General features: G+C 34.2%; 1 protein-coding gene and 1 pseudogene across 1 annotated transcript; both read right to left on the bottom strand.

Annotated features, from left to right (window-relative positions):
- Window positions 1-1,077: 1,077 nt before the first annotated feature.
- LOC140830695 (photosystem I reaction center subunit II, chloroplastic-like) lies at window positions 1,078-1,871 on the bottom strand. Its single transcript, XM_073194125.1, has one exon. It carries the CDS (start codon window positions 1,801-1,803, stop codon window positions 1,192-1,194), a length of 612 nt encoding a protein of 203 aa, XP_073050226.1. The 5' UTR covers window positions 1,804-1,871; the 3' UTR covers window positions 1,078-1,191.
- Window positions 1,872-2,493: 622 nt separating this feature from the next.
- Window positions 2,494-6,559, bottom strand: LOC140830696 (linoleate 9S-lipoxygenase 5-like; annotated as a pseudogene).
- Window positions 6,560-27,690: the final 21,131 nt, after the last annotated feature.

Below are 27,690 nucleotides of genomic sequence, written 5' to 3' on the forward strand. Positions count from 1 at the left end.
ACCCTCTATGCCTTTAGTGATGCAGATTGGGCTGGTTGTCTAACCACCCGAAGAAGTACTACAGGATTCTGTACATTTTTGGTGCAAACTGCATATCTTGGTGTTCAAATAAACAAACTACTGTGTCCCGTTCTAGTTCTGAAGTTGAATACCGATCCATGGCCTCCACAACAGCAGAAATAACTTGGTTGACATTCCTTCTTCGAGACATTGGGATTAAATTATCACAACCACCACAACTGTTTTGTGACAGCATTAGTGCACTCCATATGTCAGTTAATCCGATGTTTCATGCACGATCAAAACACATTGAACTTGACTATCATTTTGTACGGGAGAAAGTTGCAATGGGCTATCTTGTCACACGATATATTCCGTCCTCGTCTCAGCCCGCTGATATCTTTACAAAACCATTACATAAGAATGATTTCCAAAGGTTCAGAAACAATCTTGGTGTTTGTACTCCTTCACACACCAGATTGAGGGGGCATGTTAAGGATAATTACGAAAATCAAGAGATGATTATCATCAATAAAGGCGTATATGAAGGAAAAAATCAGTACACTCAAATCAAGGGTTATCATTCACAGTAATTGATGTAATTAGAGTATGTTCAATTAGTTTAGGACCTTCCCTTTTACTACAACTTTCACTTGTATTTATACAGTGTAAAACTATAGTAAAGTCAAGAAAACTTCGGTCCACTTATTCTCACAACTTTCAATATCTTGTCATGATTTGCCAGAATCTGGCGCGAAATCTGAGGACGGGGTGCCGGCGGTCATGTTGGGTTAGGGTGTTCGGTTATCTGGAGGCATAGTAGATCTTCAGTTTTCAAATCGCCTGGCAATGTGCCCCGGACTAGTTCTAAAGCCGGAGACTCTAGCTTCCGGTCCAAGCTGCCACCGAATATTTCGCAAGCGACAAAAGATATGGCCAAATTTTACATGTGCAATAGTAACGAGTTCATGAAAGATTGTGTTAGCTCATTTTTTGTATGAAAGTTACAAATCAAGCATGTCTAAGAAATTTTACTTGTCGAAGCATATAATCATAATTGACAACAAAGACAGACAGTAAATTTAATACAGTCCATGTTGATCTTCAAGAAGAGCCACACAAAAGTTACAGGAGAACAAAAACTTGATTCATTTCAATTCACATGATTACAAATGGCAGATATTTCAGAGCTCACAAGTCAAACACTTGCTTCCCAGTGAATTTGACCTCAAACTGGCTAGTGTTCTTCCCAATGGGTCTCATGTTCAGCCCGACTCCGGAACGGCCCGGGTTCACCTTCTCCGGGTAGACCCCATCCTTCGGGTGCAAATACTGCACCTCACCGTTGGGGAAAACCCTGTAAAACTGATACTTGATCTTGTACTTGGATCTCAGATATGTCCCCAGCGCCAGACACTGCTCCTTACGCGCCAGTTTCAGCAAGTTCGGGCCCTGTCGCATGATGGCGGCGCCGCCAGTCGGCATTTCAAATATCTGTTCCTTGGGGGAATCCCAGGTGATGACGTAGAATTCCTCCACCTGGGCTTTGCGAAGGAGCCCACCGGTGCTGCCGCCGAAGATGGGAGACGGCGTGTTGGGGTCTAGTGTTGGTGGGGTGAAGCCTGCCGGAGCTTCCTCAGCCATAGCCTTGATGGGGCCGTTTGACACGGAAGAGGCGCCCTTCACAGGCTTAGGAAGTGAAAATTGTGCGAGCGACTGTTTCCATGGCGCCACAACACGGTCGGTGGACTTGGCGGCGGATAGGGTGGGGGTTAAGAGAGAAGTTTGGGTTGCCATAGCCATGGAGCTTGTTGAAATTGAGAGAGGATTTTGATAGTAAAATTATCGTGTGTTGAAAACGGGCGGAACATTGATAAGACAACAAGAGCGTGTGTGGAGGGAGATTTCAGTATAGGATAAGGGGATATGGCGAGACCAATTAGAACGTGTGATGTAGATACGCACTACCCATTACCTAAGCAGGTAAAAACATTTTTTTAATCATCATGTGCATAGAGATATGTTTTTTGATCTAATGATTACTATTAGAGTAGGTTTTATGTGAGACCGTTTCACGGACCCTAATTTGTATTCACGATAAAAAATAATACTCTTAGTATAAAAGTAATACGTGTTCATGGATGACCTAAATAAGACATCTGTCTTACAAATACGACCCGTGAGACCGTCTCACACAAATTTTTATCTTATTTACTATTAAAAAAGGTCTAGATCATATTTTTATTAATAAATACTTTAGAAAAAATAAAAGCTCAAATTGTCTTGTATGAAGTGTTTGTAATCCTTTGGAGTGTATCTTATATGTTCAATTTGCAAGTGATATTTGTACATTCAAAAATAGTGTCCTCTTAATCTATGGTTACATTAATTAGATATTCATTATATATTTAATCGATCGAGTAATTGTAACATGATCCAAAATGCGATAACGCGAGTTTAGTACACTATGAGTATGACAATTGGATTCTCATATGACCAAACGTGGCATATTTCACAATAAGAGGAAAAAGAGTATAACATCATGCGGAAAACGATTATCCTTTATTTCCTCACTATATATTACAGACGCACTATTTAAAACTTTCCAATTATTTTATTGAAAAGACGCCACAAAACACTCTACAATCCCACGTACTCGGCCAGCACCACGAGACTTCAGATTGAAATACTGTTTGGAATCCCTCTAACAGCAAGCCCACTGAGGCCACTCTCCCCGGATGTGTTCGGATACAACAATGTGTAAGGCATTTTAATCGGACCGGTTCGATTCCTGAACCTTGTATCTTTGTTCCTTTCAATAATGTTAGCTTCAATTCTCTCCAATGCGGCCCCGAATCGCTCAAACGCATCCAATGCTCCTTTATCTGCCGTCCAATTGAGGGTGTCCCTCTGCCCGAGATACACTTCATCTGTGGAATGCCTGGATAATATTTCGATCAAAGAAACACCAAGAAGTGTTTGGAATTGGGCTGTTATGGTTTTCAAGAATGCCAGGTCTGGGTTCTTCTCGAGCTCGGTATACTCAGGTGTATCTGGTTTAGGGCAAGAAACGCCGGCTTACTGTGGGGCGGTTCGGAAGGAAGCCAGCATAGGGATACTGTCCAAAATTTACAGCAGCGTGAAGAGCAGAAGCAATCCACATGATTGTTGTGCATGCTTGAATGAGATCATCTTGTGTCTCCATTTTAGACCACCAGGTTTCGTGTTTTAAGTCTCCATGTCCCTCTGTACGAATTTCATACCACCAGGATTGAAGCTCGGTGTCACTTTTTATCGTATCGTCTGTGGGATAATAGAAACAACAGTATTCTTTGACCCATGCTTCAATTGCAAACCAGATTTCTAAGCCGTCAACAGCAAATGGATAGTCCTCAATAACAAGCTTTAGGCCGTTCGGTTGGCTCGAATCTTCAACTGCCATTCCTCTGCAATGAAGCAAATAAGATTAAACATTAGCGTTCCTTCAATATGTTTATTCGAGCACTAGATATTGTACTGTAAAGATAGAAATCAAATAAAGATAACTTGTCCTATACAACCTTTTGAGGAGATCTCGAGGGAGTGCTTGCTCTGTGAAGTTCCAGTTTTTATAAACCTGGGCAGACATTTCGAGAGCATATCTTCCGGGGAAGACGGTTCTTTCAAGTACCCCATCTGCGTTGACGAGAAATTGTCGAGCCAAGGCGTTTATATGCATCGTATCACGAAAATGAGGGGTCAGAAGCTTGTATATTGGGTGAAGCAAACTCAACTGTCTGCTCGTTGCTATTATGAATGGCTCAATCACTGCATGTGTTCTCAACCTGCATTAACAAATCCGACATCATTTTGACACACTGAGATAACACACAAAAATTCTTAAATCGTGCCAAATCTAACAATTTTTGCTCATTCACGTACAGCACAAAATACAACAAACACATTCGGGAAATTATCAAAACTTTATGGAGCATATCCAGTCGAGCACTACATGATCTAAAGAAAACTGCGAAAGGCCGTCTTTGTAAGAATTGCAGTAATATTGGTGCAACTCAAATTTTTTAAACTATTCAACAACCCGAATAAGACACTTCGATCAAACTGCCTATCTGGCTGCCTCACACTATAGCAATGTTATCCAGAATCTTTTGCAACAAATGTAAGAATATATACCAGTGGCATACGAGCTGATGGAAGCCTGAATCGTTGACTGCAACATAAGCCTTGGCCAATTGCCAAAATGACTTCTGAATTCCATCCTCATCACATGGAGTAAACACCAGACTTTCAGCCCCATGCTCGTCTCCGTCTTCGTGTGGCAAACTCAGTTCAATAGCCAGTGGCCTCAATGTGCCGTCATTTTTAAGCAGAAGAATGGTTCGACTAGCATATGTCTTTGTAGCGGTTGTATTGATCCTTCGAAGATATGGTATCAGAGCATCATGATGATCTAATATGAACAGCTTATTATTCGCCAAGGCCTGCATTCAAAATTGATAACTGATAAGAATGATCGTTTGGAGCACAAATACAGAGAAAGTTATGCAGAAAAGGAATATTTACTTCGTCTACGGTGAGTCCGTCATGTTCTTTTCAACGTCACCACGAGTTATCTTACTGTTTTGATCGCCATATACAGCGGAGTCTAGCTTGCTTGTCGGTGGAAACTCCTGTGATATTAAAATTTGGCAGCTGAAAATCAAGTATCGACTCGAAATACTAGATTTACATACAAATTACAATAGTATGTGCCTTATACCGTAAGGCGTTTGATGACAACAGGGTTCACTCCAGCTAGCATTTCTCTTCCAAATTCTTCGTCCGTTCTCCAAGCCGTTTCATCCTCTACATTTATCCAACAAAAATCCCACTTCAAAACAATGGAAAATATGCCACTTTCTTGCTAAAAGTATTAAAAAATCTACCTTTGATCACGTCAGGGACAGGGAGTTTTAGGAATCGTTCCCCATCTGAACGAAGAAGCTCCCTGAACAACTCCCAGGGAACACATTCCCTGATTTTGCTTAATGAATGACCAGCCGGAAGCTTAATCCCGCCTTCGTATAAGTTGTAAACATCTTGTAATGTATCAAACTCGTTAATAGTTTTATCGAAAATAGCTTTCATCTCAGGGACTATAACCTGACCCAGAGATTTAACCGCGTAACCGATGAAATCGGAGAATTTCACATGGCTGAACTGCTCGTCTCGTGGGACGTAAATATTTAAATTCAGGAGAAACAATCTGCTTTCCGAATTGGGATCTGGAAACACAATTCAACTTACTTTAGTTCTAGATCATGGTTATCAGTAAAAACAGAGAAAAAATTGTACAAATTTTAAAATTCACCTTTCTTATTTGGGGGGCGCCCTGTGCGTCCCCTACGAGGATACGGGTTCGCGGCCGATCCACCGAGCACAGGTCGGGCCGAATCTTTTCCTTTTTCGGGAAATCCCAAGTCGTTGTAGTAAGCATAGTCGTAAACTCTGTCCCATGTCTTTAACACACCCGACCCGTTTCCACGGAGATTTATCAGCTCTTCTTCTCTATACAAACGCAACGGTTCAGGTGTATCACTCGGCAAGTAAGTCTGTAACACATGGAAAAGATCATATTTTCTTCATTCAAAACCTCAAAATCTCATTTTTGGCAACATTTCAAACCTGGAAACTTACCTGGTTCGAGAAGAAGACGCGACTATACTTGTAACGATGTACAGGAAAAACCCAAGAATTACAGACAAAATGGACTGGACCATAACCCGGAACATCGTCTAGAGTGACGGTCCTCAGGTAAAATTCGCTGTGGTGATGGTTTTGCATAATGAAAGCGCCTGGAACTCCATCGGATTCGTCCCAGTTAAATGTCACGTTGAATTCGGCGTCATTTTTGGCAGAAAGTGAAGTTATTTTTGTCACCCAGTTCTCCACGTATGCTATTTTTCCCAGTTTCCCTCTTTTTCCATCGGCTGAAAGATTTGAACCAGAAGTTTGTTCAGATTTAAAATAAAAATAAAAAAAGAACAATGTCTAAAACCCTACAAAAACAGTACTTTAAAGAAAAGGGCTTCAAAAACAGCCAAAGTTTCTTGATTTACAAGATGAAATTCAAAATTCTACCCGGATCAAATTTTTCAGCGCTGATAAGCTGCAACGAGACACCTTTCCCGAATACTTCATGAAATCGATCGAGAATAGAAGACCCCACATCAGTTGCATCTAAGACGTTCTTCTTCATCAGAACAAGAGTGCCACGAATCTTAGTTTGCTCAATCTTGGGTGCATCCTTAATCTTCCCACACACAGATCCCAGCAGCTTCTCCAACATCTCTGAAGAATGGCAAGGCGGAAAAACACCCATTTTCAAATTAATATCTATACTTTTCAAGAAAATAAACCAAGAAAACTGCGAAAATGTGAATTACATCCCGTGTAGAGGGCGGGGTTTATATAATCGACTCAGGATTGACCAACTCCAAATGGGAATTCAATAACTCACACCCACTTGGTATTTTCCTAGAAATTCTTCCCTCGTTTAACACTTGAAATACAGTAAAACAATAAACTAAAACCCACAGATTTAAATAACTAAAAAATCCAGGAATCAATCAGTAGCTTGTATCAGTAATGTGATTATGATTGTGGGGTATCTTTATTAAAGACGGCATGTACGTACCTACGGTGATTAAAGAATCGGTTCCAACTTGCATTATAAATCTACAATTTACACTTTATTAATAATATTATTATTATTAAACGAACTCATCTATTTATCTTTACGAGGTGGGTCGATTTAATCTATATACATATATCGAAAAGTAATGATTTTTTATAAAAATAATATTTTTTTATAGATCGTCGTCTCACAAAATTGAGTAGGTCTCTTGTGAGACGTTAGTCAACTATACCGATATTCACAATAAAAATTAATATTTTTAGCATAAAAAGTAATAATTTTTCATGGATGACCCAAATGAGATATACGTCTCACAAAATATGACTCGTGAGACCGTCTCACACATATTTTTGTTAACAAAATTTATCAATAAAGATCACATACAAAATTTTTGTGTCATTTATATAATAATTTAAAAACAGAGCGATTTGGGCAACGCGACTGGGTAGATATTTCAGTAAGTTGTGCAAATATTCTCTTACGGCTGCTCGTGCAAAAGGATACGATGAACTGGGTGGATTTTATCACCAGGTAGGCGCCAACGTTTGATTACCTGCACATTTGTGCGGTTCGACACTTGACCAAACATTATGGTTACATGGGATTATCCAGTGTAACATGGAATCCGACATGGCCATGCTACACTCATTTCACAATTGGATTGATGTTGGTTTTGTTTTCTTGAAGGGGTTGAGAACAAATAAACAAAAAATAAAAATTAAACCATCGATCATATGACAATATATACGGATTTTATAACAGTAGATCTATTGTTAAATGGTTTCACGAATTTTTATCTGTGGATATTCGCGAGACGAGTCAATCTCGTTCATATTTACAATAATAAGTCGTACTTTTGCATAAAAAGTAATATTTTTTCATGGTGACATAAAATAAGATATCGATCTCACAAAATTGACACGTGAGATCGTATCACAAAAATTTTTGTGATTTTTTAAATTTATAGAATAAAACGAGATTGAAGGTTGAAGTACTAATAATTTTTTATAACTAATGAAGAGAAAAAGAAAATGCAATAAAAATACACAAAATAGTAATTGCAATCCGATATATGTAAGAATTAAAAATTATATGATAGAAACAAGAAAAAATATATATGGTTTTAGATTTGAAAATTTAAAAGAATTCGGGACCGAAATTTTAAAATTATAATTTAAAATATTGGATTTAAAAAATAAGATTGCTAAATTATACCAAAATCTGTTATACATGTTCGGGTACTCAAAAATCATATATTAGTGTCAGATATGAAACATTTAACAATCAAATATCATATATCAATATCAGATTTTCAATGTTTTGACCGAATTTTCATCCGAAAAAAGACGATCATTAATACCAAAATTTGTTACATATGTTTGGGTACTCGAAAATCATATATTTGAAATATTTAGTACTCAAATATCATATATTAATAGTATTTTTTCAAGTTTTCTTTAGAATTTTCATCCGAAAAGACGTGTCATTAAAATTAAAATTTCTTATACACGTTTGGGTATTCAAAAATTATATATTTATGTCAAATCTAAAATATTTAGTTCTAAAATATCATATATTTATTCCAGATTTTCAATATTTTTTATGTAAGTCTTCCGAAAAGTTACATGAATCAAGGGAGTGCAAAAAAAATATTTTGTATCAGTCAAATACTACAAAAAACAATCGATTTGACAGATACTAAAAACACATTTTTGTTGGATTATGTGTGTGTCTATATATATATATATATATATATATATATATATATATATAGACACACACACATAATCCAACAAAAACACACACACACACACACACACACACACATATATATATATATATATATATATATATATATATATAAATCATATATATATATATATATATATATATATATATATATAAATCAAGGGATCGAGGGTTTGTCTGACGTCCGAAAAAAATATGATATAGATGAACTTATATTATGTTACACTTTATGGAAGTATAAAAATGATTGGTCAAGAGGTTCTCTCTCACGTATGCCCGTGCAGGGGGCTGCAAATCATGGACACGATTTGAACTGGAAAATGCTTGATTTGTGTACAAGCGTATGACCACGATTTGAATGCGTCAAATTTCAGACCGATCAAGAAAAAATCACCTAACTAGTTTATGCCATCTTTTGCTATTTTTTTTATCGGAAGAGACCTTTCACATTCCTTGAGACATTCCACATGCTCTATATGCCTAGTTGTTGGTTCTTCGGTTGCCCTATTAATGGCAACCTTTGGTACTTCTATAGCTGTCTTGATGGCAACATTTGGTTTTTCATATGACTATTATCAATATGTATAAATAAAGAATGTGTAAGGCCAAAAAACACACTGAAAAATCCACTTGCTCTCACATTCCTGCACTCTGCTTTTGCTTGCTGCACTTCTATTCCTTCGTTTTCCAGTAATTCGGTTTGGTTTTGTTTTTCCTTAAACGATGCTCGTATTGTAAAAGTACACTTATGTCGGTTACTGCTTTATCTTCACGATTTTAATTCTAAGATTTTTTTATTAGCATTTTCGCCAACACATTTAACTATTGAGATGATTATTTATTGATTAATTGCTCATTTTCTATTTGAATTATCACTATTAGAATAATGATTTTTTAAAAAAAAAAATTTATATGTACGTAAAATTAAATTATTATTGAAGAATTGCACATATACGCAAATTTTGGAACGATGTTTTTTATGTTTGGCTTAAATCAAATATCGATGTTACGGGATGAGAGACGACTAAACTCAAGGATCAATGAACCAAGGAAAGGATTGCATTAAATTAATATTAATAATAAAGTCAATGTTTTTAATAAAGTCTAGGGTGACAAGATTGGAGATATTTTTATGTAAAATATGTAGTTGTTCGAAGTAGTTACAAATAATTTTCACGAGCTGCTAAATGAGCAGCCCGGCCCGGCTAAGGCTCCATCGAAACTCTGATTCAACTCAACTCATGATAAGTTTGTTAATTAGACACGACAATTCGTCAACCAATTTTTTTTAAAAAAAATATTGGCTAAATATACTTACATACACAAATATAATTTATATATAAACAAAATTTGTCAAATTTTATCAAACAACAACCATATATAAATTATTATCAATAATATAAATATTTTAAAATCCGTCAATTATATATATAATTTTTAATAATATACATATTTCAAAGTCCATTAAGTACACATAAATTATTATAATTAATATACAACTTTCAAAACTCATCCATACATAAACCATTTTAAATAATACAATTCTTCCAAAAATGTTAATTAATATTAGAAGTAATATTAAAAAAACTTATTTTTTTTAAAAATGACGGGCCAACCCACTCTGACTTGCAACCCGAACGAGTTGGCCCGTTTTGACCTTCATTCAACCCACCCGTTTACTACAACGGAGCTGACCAGCCTAACATATTTGACCCGTTTTTACAGTTTTATCCACGAGGTGTGCAATATTTTTTATCTCATATAATTGGTTCCAAAATTGTAAAATAATTTAAACTTGAAATGTCATATTTTTACACCATGAATTTCTCCCGTTTAACTCTAAATTCTTGAATATGATGATGATAATTAACAAAAACTTATGTGAGACGGTCTCACGTGTTGTATTTTGTGATATAGATTTTTTATTTGGGTCATCCATGAAAGAGTATTATTTTTTATTGTGAATATCAGTAGAGTTGACCCGTCTTACAGAAAAAGATTCGTGAGACCATCTCACAAAAAACCTACTCACTATTATATCTAAAAAGACATTTAAACTTGGAAGACCGAGCGTTAAATAAATAAAATTAAGTAAAAACAATTATTGTACGACAAAGAAACTTTAAAATATTAACGTTTTTTAGAACATAAAACGTATAAAAAATCTAACTTTGATTTTTAAAAAAATTAACAATAGTTTAATGGGAAACTGAATTTTAAGAGCCTAGGTATGGATAAATTAGTCACGCTGCATTTTTTACTATTTCAATAGGAACGAAACGTGCCTCATTATGTATCATTAATTTTATAAATATAAATTAATTTTACATAGATTTTTAAAAAAATGATACTTAACTAAATATTTTTTAAATATACAATTTATATTAAAAAATCAATAAAAAATTTGAAATATATATTTAATTTTAATTTTTAATAGGGCCAAATGAACATTTTAATTTCTGGTCAATTTATGTATTTATTTATTTTGGTTATAATAATAATCGATCTTTAATTTATGTCAGATATTTGTCTCTCTCAAAGACGTAGCATGATATTAATTTCCCCTAAAAAAATTCGTGCGTGAATGCATCAGTTCCCACCGACCGTAGTTTCACACCAAGTTTATTTTATTTTGACTTAAAACTTACTATTCTGCACATTAAATATAGTTATGACAAGTGTTGAATTGACTCGTCTCACAAATAAAAATTCGTGAGACCGTCTCACAAAAGACCTACTCAGTAAACAATATGAATCGTAATGTATCAAGCGATTAATATCTTTGTAAAATTCATTTTTTTTAATCAGTACGTACTAAGGTGTAAGAATTGAGTTTCCAAATAATTAGATTGTATTACGGATTTTTTTTAAAAAAAATGTAAGCAAAATAAATTATTATGTAATTTCAAAAGGGCATATAAAATTGGTATGATTAATAATAAATTAATGAAAAAAAAATTGGTATTTTCTCAATAAATGATAGAAATTTTATTCAATCGACTCATTATCTATTACATCCCAAATTAGGCAAAAACTTGTGTGAACGGTTTCACGGGTCGTATTTTGTGAGACATATATCTTATTTTGGTCATCCATGAAAAAATATTATCTTTTATGTTAAGAATATTACTTTTTATTGTGAATGTCGGTAGGGTTGACTTATCTCACGGATAAAGATTCGTGAGACCGTTTCACAAGAAACGTATTCCCGAAATTAACATTGGAGCGGTACGTTGTCTCTCGACCAGACATTGAAAGTGATCCTATCTATAAGCATTCCATGTAATATCCAATTAATTAACGTTTGGTTGGCTATATATGAATTATTGGATTGCAGAAAATTGTTGCTTTTACTATTTGATGATTGAAAATGTGTTAATAAAATTTAGTATGTTGACGGGTAGAACCCACCCATTAATTTCGAGTAATGGTGGGTACAGTACGGGATATCGTACCGAAAATTTCATACCGATATTTTCGATACGGTACCGTATACCGTATCGAAAATATCGGTATGAAATTTTTCTATACCGATACCGGAAATTCGGTATACCGCACATTCGATATACCGAATTTTCGGTATGAAAAAGTTCATATCGGTACCGTATCGACATCGAAAATTTTGTGGGTTCCGAAAAAATTTTCGGTAAACCGACATTTTTTCGGTATACCGAACTTAAATTTTAAAAAAAATAATTATAAAAAATATATAAAAAAATATTCCGTACCGATACCGATACCGAAAATTTCGGTATAGTCATACCGTATCGAAATTTTCGGTATACCGATTTTTCGGTAAGTTCGGTATTTTTTGGGTACAGTATTTCGGTAATTTGGTATATTTTTTCACCCCTAATTCCGAGTATAGGTTTATGTTAAATCTTTGAAAATTGAAACGGGTTGGGTCTTGCTTTCTACTAAACCCGACCCAAACCCCAGTAACGTGTATATTATGATAAATTTGATGATATAAAATGAATTTGTTATTCGACCCAAATAAATATCCGTCAGCTTGTAGTATTGATATAGAAAAAAATCAAATAAAACATACATGACAAATATTTCGTGCTGACTGAAAATGAGTTCAACTATACCCAATTTATGAAAATTATCCATGCATCCTTCCGGCGGTTTATTTCATCCTACCTATGCGGGCATTGCCCCCATGGTAGGATGGATGGTCAAGATTTGTCCATGCATATGTAGGACCCACTTTTTTTTTGAAATTATATGTTTTGCAAGATCTTGACCATCCATCTTCTCATAGAGACAATGCCCACATAGGTAGGATCTCATTAACCCCTTCCTGCCAGCTATTTGAACTATTTAATTTGAATTTAAGATTAAAAATTATAGTGAAATTAAATCGGTCGTTGAGGAATTGTCGTTGTCCAATTAAAAACTTTCAATTATTTTCAATTGTTTTTTCCATGTGGGGACAGATCACGATAATTATCAAGTCAACAGTCGATTTTAATAACACGTGGTCATCGTGATTGGACATAAATGGATATTGTCAGATTTTTGTATGTCCCCGTTTCCGGATCAGTCTCATGTGAGATCGTATTACGGATCTTAATATGTGAGACGGATCAACCCTACTCATATTCACAATAAAAGTAATACTCTTAGCATAAAAAATAATAATTTTTCATGGATGACTCAAATAAAAGATTCGTCTCACAAATATGACCCGTGACACTATCTCACATAAATTTTTGTCTTTTCTCTCCATGTTTCCTTTTATAATTTCGATTATATTAACGGATAGTTATTGGATTATTTATGTTTAAAAGAATATATATATAATATAATTGTAATTACAAGAGAAATATAATATAATATATATATATATATATATATATATATATATATATATATATATATGTTGTACAGAGCATTTGGTTACATCTTATAGTAATACCAAACTCTAATCTGTTAAACCGTATAACAGTCCAAATATTATGTTTCGATTGTTATTACTAGAATTGAAAGTTTGTCGTTTTACCAAATATTAAGTCGATAATAATATTGCAACTTAAATTTTAGATAGTACATCAATCTAAAAGCCATGTTTCGATTACTACACAACAACAAGGGCATTTATTGACCCAAGAGTATAATACCAAATTCAGCATTTAAAGAAATAATTAAAGATATTGAAAAATATGAATGAATGGGTCCAATTTTGTTGGTTGTAATTAAAAAAATGGTTGGGATAATTGATCCTTTTTTTTTCCCGTGAAAGCTGCCTCGTGAATAATTGATGGTTAAAAAAATTCAATCATTGTTCTAAAATTGTCTTTTAAATATTCAAAATTTATTCTCAAAATATAATAACATTTTCTTTCACCAGGCCATTACCATATGGAATAGAGTAGGTCTATTATGAGATTGTCTCACGAATCTTTATTTATGAGACGGACGGGTCAATCCTACTGATATTCACAATAAAATTTAATATTCTTAACATAAAAAGTAATACTTTTTCATGGATAACCTAAATAAGATATTCGTCTCACAAAATAAGACTCGTGAGACCGTCTCACACAAGTTTTTCCTTATGTTAATATTATTAAATTCCTTGTATTCAAAATATAGTGTAGGACTGATGGTTCGATTTCATTCCTTTTATTCAAAAATGAGAATCATTAAAACGAAATACCAAGCACGATCATGTTTCCAACGTGTAAAACACATGACATCACAATATTTAATATGAAATGAAATATAAAAAAAAAATAATGTAATTATGCATTGTGAATCTTATCAAAATATCTGTACACACTACACAAGGCACGACAAATTATATACTAGGTCAGCAAATATTAAATTTTTTCTTACAAATTTATCGAATAATACAACATGTCTTGATAACGTTAGATATACCAGATTTGAAAATGAAATATAAAATAAATGCACTCATGCATTGTCAATCTTATCAAAATATATACACACAAATTATAAATGTTTAAATGCAACGGTATTGTGATCAAGATATATGTGGGTTTTCATCCTTGATTTCACATTTTAAAAAAAAAATTTACACTTTAATTCAATTGTGACAATTAGATTTATCATGAGATGATTTCAACAAGATAGATTGAACTTTACACATATGAGATGTCAAAAAATATTTGTTTTTTTAAAATAATTAAGCTTAATATGTGATCACATTGTTTTATGTTAAGGACATGATTGGAAGTAACTTATATTTATAGAGATAACATTTTTTATATTATATATTTTGTGTTGGAAAAAATCTATATAACCACAAAATCCATCATGTTAAATAATAAAGAATAATACTGTAAAATTTAGCAGAAGTGTACATGAAACCTTAATTCTTATGTCATCATGTTAAATATATTTTGTGTTGGAAAAAATCTATATAACCACAAAATCCATCATGTTAAACCTTAAAGAATAATACTGTAAAATTTAGCAGAAGTGTACCTGAAACCTTAATTCTTTGAGAAAATCCTTTAGTTGTTTTCTATAATGGTGGTAGAGAACAGGAAATCAATCACTTTAAGTTTTGGGCTTGACCTTAACGTACAACTTGCATCACATAATAATTTACATATAAGTTTATATAATTGAAATTGACCCAACAATATCTCACGTGGGCTGCACATATAACCTTATAATTACGCTTTATGGAATAGCCTTGCGAGCTTAAAATTTTTGTCATTACCGAAATATAACTATAACAAACCTGGTCCATCAACATATAATCAAAACAATTTTAACTACACATAAGGTAACTCGGCCAATCAATTGTTATATATGCTAACACAACTCAATGAAATGGATTATGAAGTGGATGTGTAACATGAAAATTTCATACAATGTGATCATGACATGAATATCTCTATCTGATCCTCTTTAAATCTTATTGAGATCAAATTGTAACCATAAACAGAGTGTGAATGAACTGAAATTTATTTATTCAAAAATAACTTTAAATAATTGTAATTGAGAATGTCACAACTGAAAAGAATTTAAAATGATAAACTCTGACTAAAACTGATTTTCTCAATTGTCATAACACGCATACGAGCAATATGCTCATGAAAAATTTTGGGTGATAGTTTCTTAGTAAGCAGATCTGCAACAAGGTAGTTTGTACCGATATACTCAATAAACAATTGACCACTTTAAATTCTTTCTTTATCAACCAGTAACTTGATGTCAATGTATTTTGATTTCGTCAAGCTTATGTTGTCATTAAAATACTTAAATGCTCATTTATTCTCACAATGTAATCTTAGTTGTCTTTCAATACCATCAACAAAGTTCACTCCCATGACAAAATTTCGCAGTCATATTCAATGATTGGATGCCTCATAATACGCTACAAACCTAGTTATCATGACGGAAAAAGATATAAGAGATTGTTTAGTACTCTACCAAGAAATGGAATATCCAGTGAGGAGATAGATGTAGCTTGACGTAGTTTTCACTGTTTTGGCATCAAGAAAAATTGTAGCCAGTATACCCAATGATATCAAGCTGATCCAACCTCCGATATATGAGCACGTAATCTTTTGTTTTCTGTAGGTACCATAAAAATCTTTTGACCTTTTTTCAGTATTCCACTCCTATATTACTCATATATCTACCCAACATTCTTGTCACATACAAAATATCTGGATGTATACAAACATTAACATATGTCAGACTCCCTGCTAGAGATGCATAGAGAATCTTTTGCATTTATTTTTTTCTCAAAATCATTCTTGGGCACTGTATGATACTAAATTTGTCTCTCTTAACCACATTGGTAACTGTTGGTTTACAATCTTTCATTCCATATCGTTTGAGAACTTTCTCGATATATCATTTCTATGATAATCGAAGAATATCTCGAGAGTGATCCCGAGGTATCAAGATATCCAGTACAAAATATGCATTATCAATATCTTTCATCTCAAAATTCTTAACTAGAAATCTTCGTGTCATACAACAGCTTTATAGTTACTAGTGAGTTGGATGTAATCAATATATAAAACCACAAAATATGCTTGCTCCAACTGAACTTATGATACACAATCATCAATAAAACTTATCTCAAAACCAAACGAGAAGACCACTCGATAAAATTTGAAATAACATTGTCAAAATGTCTGCTTGAGTCCATAGATAAATTTCTTGATTTTGCAAACAATATTATTTGAGTATCGAACACAAAATTTTCTTGTTGATATAAATCTTTCCATCAATGTCATCATTAAGAAACACGTTTTTATATCCATATAATAAAGCTCAAGATTGAAATGTGCTAACAAGCCATTATAACCTTAAAGAGTTTTTCCAAAAGAACCCTGAGAGAGTATCTTTAGAATCAATGATTTCTTTCCCTGTAAGGTCATTAGTGACAAGACAAGCTTTAAATTTTTTCATATTGTCTTCTGAATCCCTTTTGGTTTAAATATCCATTTGCAAGAAATGATCTTTCCAGCTTTAGGCAATGGGACAAGATCTCAAGTGCCATTGTCTTTATGGACTTTATCTCTGATCTTTTAGAGTATCCAATAAAATAACAACCGAACATCATTGACTCTAGTTAATTTTCTTTAGGCTTATAAGGTCTTACCTCAGTTGGACATCCCCAAACATGCAAATGTTTAAGATTGGACATTTTACATATCCAAAGTTCATAATAGGTTTTGGTTTCTACTTTAGTTGGAACCCTGTTAAAGATATATATTGTGGTCTTTAGTGCCTTTCCACACAGTAATTCTAATAAGGTAGAATGACTAATCATACTACTTACCATGTCCATAAATGTACATCTTTTCTCGGGAAATGGCCCACCCAGCTCACCCAATTTTCCCGATCAGTATCGTTGGCGCTGTCAATGGGAACCCGATTTATAGTTGTATATATGGTTTCCACTGGAAAGTCACCACAAAGTAATCACTCTGAAAAATATGCCACTAATTAGCCATCTCCTGGGTAATCCGCCCCCTAATAACCCGCAACAAACCATCAATATTGCTCCCGAAAAACTACCCAACTGGATCGCGACGTCTATTCAAGAGGCCATTCTCGGGAAATTACCCCGATACAAGAATCCCTTGTGAGAGCATAGGGAGTTCGAGGACGAATCCCGTCATCAGGACTGGTAGAGAAAGGATGATGAAAACTCTCGGGCTGGCTCCAAGGACTTACCATGGCTGAGGAATTATAAAAGCTGGGAAGAAGGTGAAAAACCTGTAAGGACATGTCAGGTCTTCTCATACTGCCCAGGCTATGTCAATGGGATGTCTCTTCTCCACCCAGATAGTGAATGAACCCCTTATTATTCACTAAAAGTTACCTAAGATCAGGGGCTATGATGGGAATACTGATAAAGAAGAGCACCTAACTTGATTTTTAAACACGGATATGTTGCATTGCCACAAAGATTGAATCAAATGCAATGTTTTTGACCTTGCTGGTATACTCAGCGCAACAATGGTTCGAGAAGCTTAAACCTCGAAGAATCAATTCTTTCGAAGATTTCAAGAGTCATTTTTTGCTAGCAGCGAGAAAATAATAACACTGCTTTCAGTCTATTTCAAGCAAAGCATACTGGAGAGGAATTCTTGCGGGAATTTATCCGTCGGTTTATCAAAGCTACCCTAGAGGTACCATCTTGTGCCTGCGAGACAAAAACTACATCCTTCACACAATGTCTCTCTGAGAAGGGGATTTATTCTGGATCTTGCTAAAAAAACTATCTTGAGATTTTGAAGATATGTTATCCCAAGTAGGAAAGTATATCCACATGGAGGAGGCCCAGAGACAAAAAAAAAGTGACCTTAAAAAAAAAGAGGAGACAAGGTAGGCAAGGCAGAGGACGAAGTACAGAAAGGAAATCTTCTGGGCGTTTTTCTCAACATATGCCTTTGAATGTTTCCCAAAATCAGGAAGTGCAACTTTTGTGATGAGGGCAACCCTCACGCGCCTCACAGGACCAGAGGATGATCATCAAATTCTGCACATACCATCAATAATGTGCTCATGATACTAGTGAATGCAGGAAATTGAAGAGGGCTCATTTTTTTGCTGGGCTCGACTGAAGATGTTAATAAAAAGGTCCCCAGGACAGTGCTACCGAGGAAACGGAGCCCGAGAAGAAAAGTTCCGGGAAGGCTCCTCTACCCTAGGCATGACTAAAGTGATTTCGATCAGATCTACAAATGGATATTCTAACTAAGCTCGGAAGGCTTGGAGCCGACAATAAAACTTGGGAGTGGACAATGCAACCCGGGGAGAGGGCCAGTGATCAGCTTTGGTCCCCGAGATCTACATGGCATCAACATAACTTACAATGATGTATGGGTCATCCAATCCAAAATTGCCAACTATGATGTGAGGTGGGTGTTTGTTGACTCCGAGAGTTCTGTCTATGTTATATTCCGGAAGCTCTCAACCAAATAGATTTGAAGGGCCATAAATTTGAACCAGTGGAGATTGCCCTCTTTGGCTTTGATGGTCACATTGTGTACCCAAAAGATAGATAATGCTTCCTTTGATAGTCAGATCTCAGGACTTGTGGAAAATAGTCACGACAACATTCATGGTGGTCAATGCACCATCCTCATATAAGATTATTTTGGAAAGGCCAGACATGAATGCCATTATGGTTGTCGTCTCGATTTACTATCATAAAATTAAATTCCTCGTGATAAGTAGGGTAGAAGAAGTCTTGGGAGATCAACTATCCTCTCGAAAATGTTATGCTGATACAGTTTGGGTGGAAAACAAAAAAAAAAGATTGAAGGAGATGATAGAAGGCCAGGGAAGGGAGAGGTGCATTCGATTGGAGAAGTGAAGGCAGTGATGGAAGAAGAACATGAAGAAGTAGATAGAGTCCTCGGGCATCCTTGGAAAACAACCAAGGTTGTACAAGATCTTGAACCATATACTCGGGCCGACTTGCTGACTTTTTTAAAGAAGAATGTTGATATCTTTGCTTGTTCTTTTTAAGAGTTGGTCGGAATCCCAGCTCATGTTGCTGAGCATAAACTAAACATCATCCTGAGTTTCTGACCAATAAGGCAGAGGAAGAGACACTTCGATCCCAAGTAAAACATGTTCATAGATGAACATGAGCAAGAATAACTGAAGGCCAGCTAATCCGAGAAGTCCAGTTCCATACTTGGCTCTCGAATGTGGTCCTGGTCTCTAGACCACGGGAAAATAAAAAATGTGTGGACTTTAGGTACTTACAAAGCTTACCCCCAACGATTGCTATCCTTTACCTTGAGTTGATCAATTGGTGGATTCAACTTCGAGATATGAGTTGATCTGTTTCATGGACACTTATCAAATATATGTATAATTAGCATACCAATTATACCGAAATGTTTCGGTACACCGAAGTTTCGATATGAATCGATATATACTGTTTTATTTTGGCATATATAAAAAAATTTCAAATTTTATAGCATTAGCATAATGAAAATTTCGGTATCTATACTATACAATCAAAAATTTCAATAAATTTTATAATTTACGATACAACAACCACAATATATTAAAAATTCAATATTTTTTTTCTATCCTTGATATGCACGGACAAAACTCCTAAATAAATAAATAAAAGGAATGGTTAAGAAACTGATCTTTTGCCGCCGATTGGACCGTCCGTACGCTGCTTATTCGAACTCTCAAGATTAACTCGTAGTAAATTTTTTTAAAAGTTTTTATTTAATTTTTTTTTCCTGATTCAACGAGTTGACATAATAATAATAATAATAATAATAATAATAATAATAATAATAATAATAATAATAATAATAATAATAATAATAATAATAATAATAGTTAGTTCGATTGAAAATCGCTTTGGACTGGGCAGATTCCAAATTCGCCATTTTTGTCAAATACAAAATAAAATAATAAAAATATGATAATTATTGTAATATAATTGATACTTAGCTAAATATTTTTTAAATATAAAAATTTATATTTAAAAAATGAATAAAAACTTAAAATATATATTTAATTTTATCTTGTAATAGGGGACAGATGAACATTTTAATTTCTGATCAATTTATTTATTTATTTTGGTGATAATTATTGATCGCCTTAACTTATGTCAGATACTCTGCTTTCTCATTTACGTAATTAATATGATATTAATTTTCCCAAAAAAGTCGTGCGTGAATGCATCAGTTCCCACCTACTGTGTTTCACACTAAGTTTATTTTATTTTGGAGTGGGTCTCAAACCGTATCACGGATTCTAATCTGCACGGATCATAATCTGTGAGACGGATCAACTCTACCCATATTCACAATAAAAAATAATATTTTTTCATGGATGACTCAAATAAGAGATCCGTCTCACAAATACGACCCGTGAGACCGTCTCACACAAATTTTTACTTTTATTTGACTTTCGATTATTATTCTGCACATTAAATATAACTATCCCAAGTGTTCGATTGAATTAACTCCCTCTATTTACGATGCTCAAATTCATTATATTATATTAAGTATAACAATGAGAAATTTCATTACGTAAAAAAAAAACTAATTATCCCAATAAAATATTGTCTTAAAATAAACAATACGAGTTGTAATGTATCAAGCGACTAATATCTTTGTAAAATTCATTTTTTTTATTAGTACGTACTAAGGTGTAAGAATTAAGTTTCTAAATAATATGATTATAATATTAAGGTTTTTTTAAAAAAAAAATCAAGCAAAATAAATTATTTTTTAATTCAAACCGGTATGGCATATAAAATTGGTATGATTAATAATAAATTAATGGAAAAATTATTATTTTTTTGATAGAAATTTTATTCAATCAACTCATTATCTATATATTACATCCAAATTTAACATTGGAGGGGTACGTTCGTTCTCTCGACTAGCATAGAAACAGTGATTCTAATTATAAACATTAAATTTAATATCCAATTAATTAACATTTGGTGAGATTTATATGAACTATTGGATATTGCACATAATTGTTGCCTTTAGTATTTGATTGAAAGTGTATGTTTATAGAGTTGAGCATCTGATAGACCTGACAGAATTGACGGAAAGAACCTGTTAATCCCGGGTTTATGTTTAGATGAGACATGAAGGGTTAGAGTCCTTCAAAATTGAAACCGGTTGGGTCTCGCTTTCTTTAAACTCGATCCAAACCCTAATCAACGTGTATATTATAATAATTTGAAAGTATAGAATGAATTTGTTATTCGACTAATTAATATAATTATCCTTGAGCTAGTAGTATTGATATAAAAATAATCGAATAAAATATACATGACATATATTTCATACTAACTGAGAATGAGTTCAACTATACCCAATTTGTGAAAATTGTTCATGCATCCTTCCAGCCAGCTTTTTGAACTATTAATATGATTTTAAGATTAAAAATTATGGTAAAATTAAATCGGCCGTTGTTCCAATTAAAATCTTTCAATGGTTTTTTCCATGTGGGGACAGATCACAATAATTATCAATTCAACTGTCCATTTTATTAACACGTTTTCATCGTGATTGAATATTTAAATTCTATTATTTTGGAGTGCCATTTGTGTGAGAGTAGGTCTCATATGAGAATGTTTCACGAATCATTATCTGTGACACGAGTTAACCTTACCGATATTCACAATAAAAAGTAATAATCTTAGCATAAAAAGTAATATTTTTCAATGGATGACCCAAATAAGATATATGTATCACAAAATACAATCTGTTAGACCGTCTCATACAAGTTTTTGATTTTATGTGAACGAAGCAAAGGGGAATTTTGAAGTTGAAACATCCAATTTTCGTTCTAATAAGGTTTTAGATTTCTATGTTTTCTCACTTCTCCGTCATATTTCTTTTTATTATTACGATTATATTAACGGGTAGTTATTGGATTTAATTTTTCACGTTTAAAAGAATATATGATACGTAAGACCGATCGCTTAATTATGGTTGGAAGTAATTATACAACTCAAATATTTTAAATAATACAGCAATCCAAGCGCTATATTTCGATTGTTATCCAATGATAGGTGTGGTTTTTACGTTTTTTATTGCATTAGTTTACATGTGTTTGCTTTGTGCATGCGTATATTTCATTGACATTTTGTTCGTTTTAGAGTAAGCATATGCATTTTATCATTTTTCACTTGTGTGTGACAAATTTGCAGGTAACATGACCGGAAAACCGAAATTGGAGCAAAGTGTGCGAACCAAGAAAAAATCTTATAGAAAGACTGGCACCCGAGCGGTAGAATTTCACCGCTCGGGCGCGAGAGGTGATCCGAGCAGCAAATCTCCATAGAGGTTGGCGCTCGGGCGGTAATATTCTACCGCCCGGGCGCAAGAAATGCTTTCCGAGAAGAAAACTTACAGAAGACTCGGTCGGCGCTCGGGCGGTAATTTTCTACCGTCCCAGCGCGACTGCCGCATTCCTCAAGCAATTTACAGAAGGTGTTGTGCTCGAGCGATAATTTTTTACCGCCCGAGCGCCATCTATTTTTGGAAAAAGTTCTTTGCCGATTCCTTACCTTATTCTGGGGATGTGGATAATATGGAAGGGGATTTTGGACGTTTAGGAGCATTGAGACGTTATTGGAGAGCCGCCACAAGCTTTGGAGAGGACTTTTGCGCTTGGAGTTGTAGATTCGAAGATTTCGGGCATCGTTCTTCGCATTTTCGTCACGACTAGTATTTCTAATCTAGTTTTTATCATCCAAACATTGTTTTGTTTATTTTAAATATGAATTCGAGTAGCTAACTCTACATATTTGTTGGGATTTAAGGGGATCCTACCCCAAACTTTGCTTTAATTAATTTATATTTCGATTGTTGCGTTATTTTTGAATGTGCTAATGTTTTTCATTGTGTTGTTAGAGTGTAGCTAACTTTAACAACGTTTTTATATTGCGAGTGAGTTCGAGAGAATAACTTGTAATAAGAACGAGTAGTATAATCCGTGGATCTACAATTTACATAGACATACAAAATTGGATACGCACCGATAGGGGTGAGTATTTGGTTAATTCGGTTACCAACCAAACCGAATTAGCCATAACCGAACCGAAATATTTAGTCATAACCGAACCGACCGAATTAATTTTCATAACCGATGAAAACCGAGCCGAATTAAAATCGGTTAATTCGGTCGGTGACTGAATTTAACCGATTAGTTTAAAAAAATTGTGATTTAACTTTAATTATATATGTAATTTTTTTAACACTACTTACACAAATGCATAAAAACATATAATCACACACATTACAAATGTATAAGTTTTATTTGAACACAATTAATACATATTATATCGATTTTAAAATTAAAAATTAAAATATTTATAAAAATTGATAAATAAAAAATTATTAAATAATAATATTTATTATATCAGTTAATTCGTTTAACCAATTTCAAAATTTTGAAAACCGTAACCGAACCGAATTGACTGATATAACCGAATTTTTTAATTTGAAAACCGAATTTCCGAAACAACCGAACCGAATTTCTGAATTGGCTCGGTTCGGTTGGTTAATTCGGTTTAACCGAAATCTTGCTCACCCTACGCGCCGATAGTCATAGTCCGGTAGGACGAAAACTAGGGGATTTCATAGACCGATATGCGATCAACTCTTGATAAATAATTAAAGACATTTAATTACTTCACTGGTAGAATTAGTTTGACATAACTCGAGAGTGTGTGTTCAATTGAATAGGAAATCTTATCGGAAGCATATAATCATTATCGAACGAATTACTTAATTAACGAGGGGTAGGTGAACCGATATTCCCAACAAATTAATGTCTCATTGAATTTTTAATCAACTATTTTAGATATTAGATTTTATTAATCAATTCTTGAATAATTTTATTTGCATGTTTATTTGAGCATAGTGGTAATAATCAGTCAATCAATTTTTCGTTGCTAAAGATTTAGTTAGAAATAACAATTGTCAAATACAGTCTTCGGTGGAACGATACTCGTACTCACGTACATTATACTATTACTTGACATCGTGCACTTGCGATTAAATTTTGAGCATACAAAATCATATTTTAATTAAGAATTCCACAGTGCAAGTTTTGCTCGATCATCCAGCATGAACAATTATTGACCAAACAATCTCTCTAGTAATAATTACACTAATTTAATATGATCGAACACTAACTGCTTTACCAAATCGTGAAAGATATAGTTGGTGGTATATTTTATTACTACCCAACAAGCTTAATTATTGGCCCAACAGTCTGATGGTTTTTTATGAAGATTATGTACTCAAATGTAACAAGTAAGCAAGATGAGTAAATGCAGTAAAGAGAATAACACGACAATTTTTTCGATGTTCGGAGACTCATGCCCCTACATCCCCATTCCTTTCACTTAGGATAGTTTCAATAAAAGACTTTGATTTTACAAATATTTGTAACAACCCACTTCAACCTTAGAACTTATTATCTATATAAGTCGAAACTCATAGTTAACTCAAACGGCTGAGACACATAGTCTAACAACCAACACAATACTAACAAAGTAAAGAACCAAATATTGAGACTCAAACTATCGAACAATTCTTCAAACATTGTCGATGTCGAGTGGTTTGACAGAAGCTCTTAGTGAGCCTTGAAGTTCAGATAAATGTTCTTTGATCTGTCAGCTATTGAGCAGTAGAGATTATGTGGAGATTAAGAGTGCTTAGAAGAAATTTTAAAGAATGCAAGCTTGAATGTGCGTTCTTGTGAATTTCGGTGACTTCTACTCTTCTTGGCATCTTTTATTTATAGTACCTTTATAATTTTACTGTTATTCAATAACTTGTACTAATTCCCGACAATATGGACATGTCACCATCAGTAGTTGCAAATATCATTTAATGCTCATTAATATCCTTCTTCTTTTGCGACTTTAAGTCCATACTTTACCAAAAAACTATCATCCTGCAGATCTTTTTTGTCATTAGAGAGCTGTTATGATCTTTTTTAAATATTTATATTTTAAGCTTTCGTATGTACTGTTGACATTGCAATATCCTTCTGAGAAATTTCAAATATGATAGTTTGCAATGTTGTTGATAATCGAAGGTTTAAAATGTGTGCACTGCTTTGAAAGCTTTCAATCGGTCAACTAGAATAAGTGCAACAGTTGGGTGGTTATGCATTTTGAGGCTGGTTGAATGTAAGTTTAAGATCAGTTGAATGAGTATCTTCTGAATCTTAAGAGAGACGAGAGACGGTCGAGTACCTGTAATACACGCAAAAAGGCAACTTATACTAATACAATGAGTTATTGTTTGTTATCACCAAAACTAAGGTTTCAAATAATTTCTATCTTTTTGTTGATGACAAAACATATGCCTCAAGATATCAAATGCTTGTAAATGAATTAATTTCATTGAGATAATGAATTTCATTGATACAAAGAATGAGAAGACAGTAAATTCTACGACACCTACGTGCAAAAAAAAATACATGTACTACCTTCTAAACTAGGAACTTCAACATCCCCTGATCCACCATCTCTCTTTTGATAATTTCTATTCTTCTTCTCCTGTTGGGCTCTTCTTCTAAATTCATACTACATTCGTCCGGCCTCCTCCTCTTCTCTGTTTTTCTTCCCCATTTTTGGCATCATCCTCAGGACATTTTTTTAAAATTTCCTGAATCTGAATGTCAAGGTTTTCTCGATGATTATCAATACGAGCCCCAAGTATTTGTTCAGTTGTGTTAGCTGACATGATAAGGTGATTATGGCATCGTTGGTGTGTTTCTTGGAGGATTTGAACTCAATCATGCAGAGTTTGATGTCCTTTGAAAGATCATATACATTCCGCGTGATTTCTTGGCGAATATTAGAGATACCAAAATCAAAAGCGAGAAAACAAGCATCAAAGTCAACCATGAGGCTGCGAACATTTTCAAAATGGAAAGTGATCACTGACAAAGGAGCATCGCTTAAAATCTAATCAATGTTTTGAAATGGTTCAACTTCGTTAGTATCAGTTGAATATGACTGTCCGTCTTCATTATGATGGACTATTTCCACATGTTCCATTTCATTGGCTTCACAGGTGCCTTCACGACCGAGAAGAATGGTAGAAGTTTCTTTAGGAATGTTGTCTCGAGCAGTGGAGAAAAAAGAGCAGGAGATTCAACAACAATCTTCTGAAAGGATATGGATTGAAGAGCTACATCTTCAAAAACAATATCAGGAAATGCACTCTTTGGACAAGTATCTCGAACAGTATCCATGGGATGAACATGTCACCGAAGAGATCAAAATTCGTCATAGGTGCATCATATCATCCACTGAAATCAAAGGGATCTCAGGTAGTGATGTCTTCATCCTAGCATTGATGGAAAGACCTATTACATGGTTAATATGAGGGGGAGAAGATGAATGTACCTGAGATTTTGGCCGCACGCCAGTTGGATTGGTGTCAGTGGTCATGATGGGATCAGCAGTGACAATTGGCCACCCACCAAATTTTCAGTAGAGGGACCATGTAGTCTTTGTCTCTTTTGACAGGTTAAATATAAAAGGATTTGAGAAATCTAACTCATCTCTTTTGCCTTTCTCTTCTTCTTCCCCATCTATTTCTCATTCTTCCATGGCCATATCCTTGAGCATGTGTTCCGCCTCGCTAGTATAGACCTCAAGGATTTTTTTCAAGAGACATCTTGGGCATCTCAAACTCCATTAGATGATCTAGAATCTTGGAGGAGATAGGGAGAACATCGAGCTCTAGTTGTGAGATAACTGCAGCATCGTCCGGAATTGTACGGCAGATGGCATCAAAATTGTTCTGCCTCTAAATAATAATCAGCCACAAAAGACACGCCCTAATTACGAGGTAAAAAAAGGTTGTTGACTAAGAGAGACTTCAATCTCATCTGTCTCATCCCAATCCAACACCTGGAATCCCAGATTGGCTAGCTTCTCCAACAGATCTTATTCCAGAATGGTTTGAAGAATACTGAAGTGCGTTGTTCAAACCATCTGTCGAACAACTTCATTTTCTTTGCCATCGTCTTCGTTATTAGTGACAAAATCAAAATGACATATGTCTGAACACAGTAGGAATTTGTGAGGATATTTGCATTTTCCGCTTACCCTTGTCCGTAGGGTTCACTGGAGGAGCAGAACAAATAGTTGAAGGATAGAAATTTTTAGAAATGCGAATGCCAGCCACCGGTCGAGTGTGCTGGACTAGTGGGACCGCTTCTGGCCGAGTCACTTCAAACACTAATTTTAGCTTATTTTTCTTGGGCTCTTTATCACCTTTTTA

This window comes from Primulina eburnea, chromosome 4 (genome assembly GCF_022965805.1).
Source record: "Primulina eburnea isolate SZY01 chromosome 4, ASM2296580v1, whole genome shotgun sequence".
Classification (NCBI taxonomy): domain Eukaryota; kingdom Viridiplantae; phylum Streptophyta; class Magnoliopsida; order Lamiales; family Gesneriaceae; genus Primulina; species Primulina eburnea.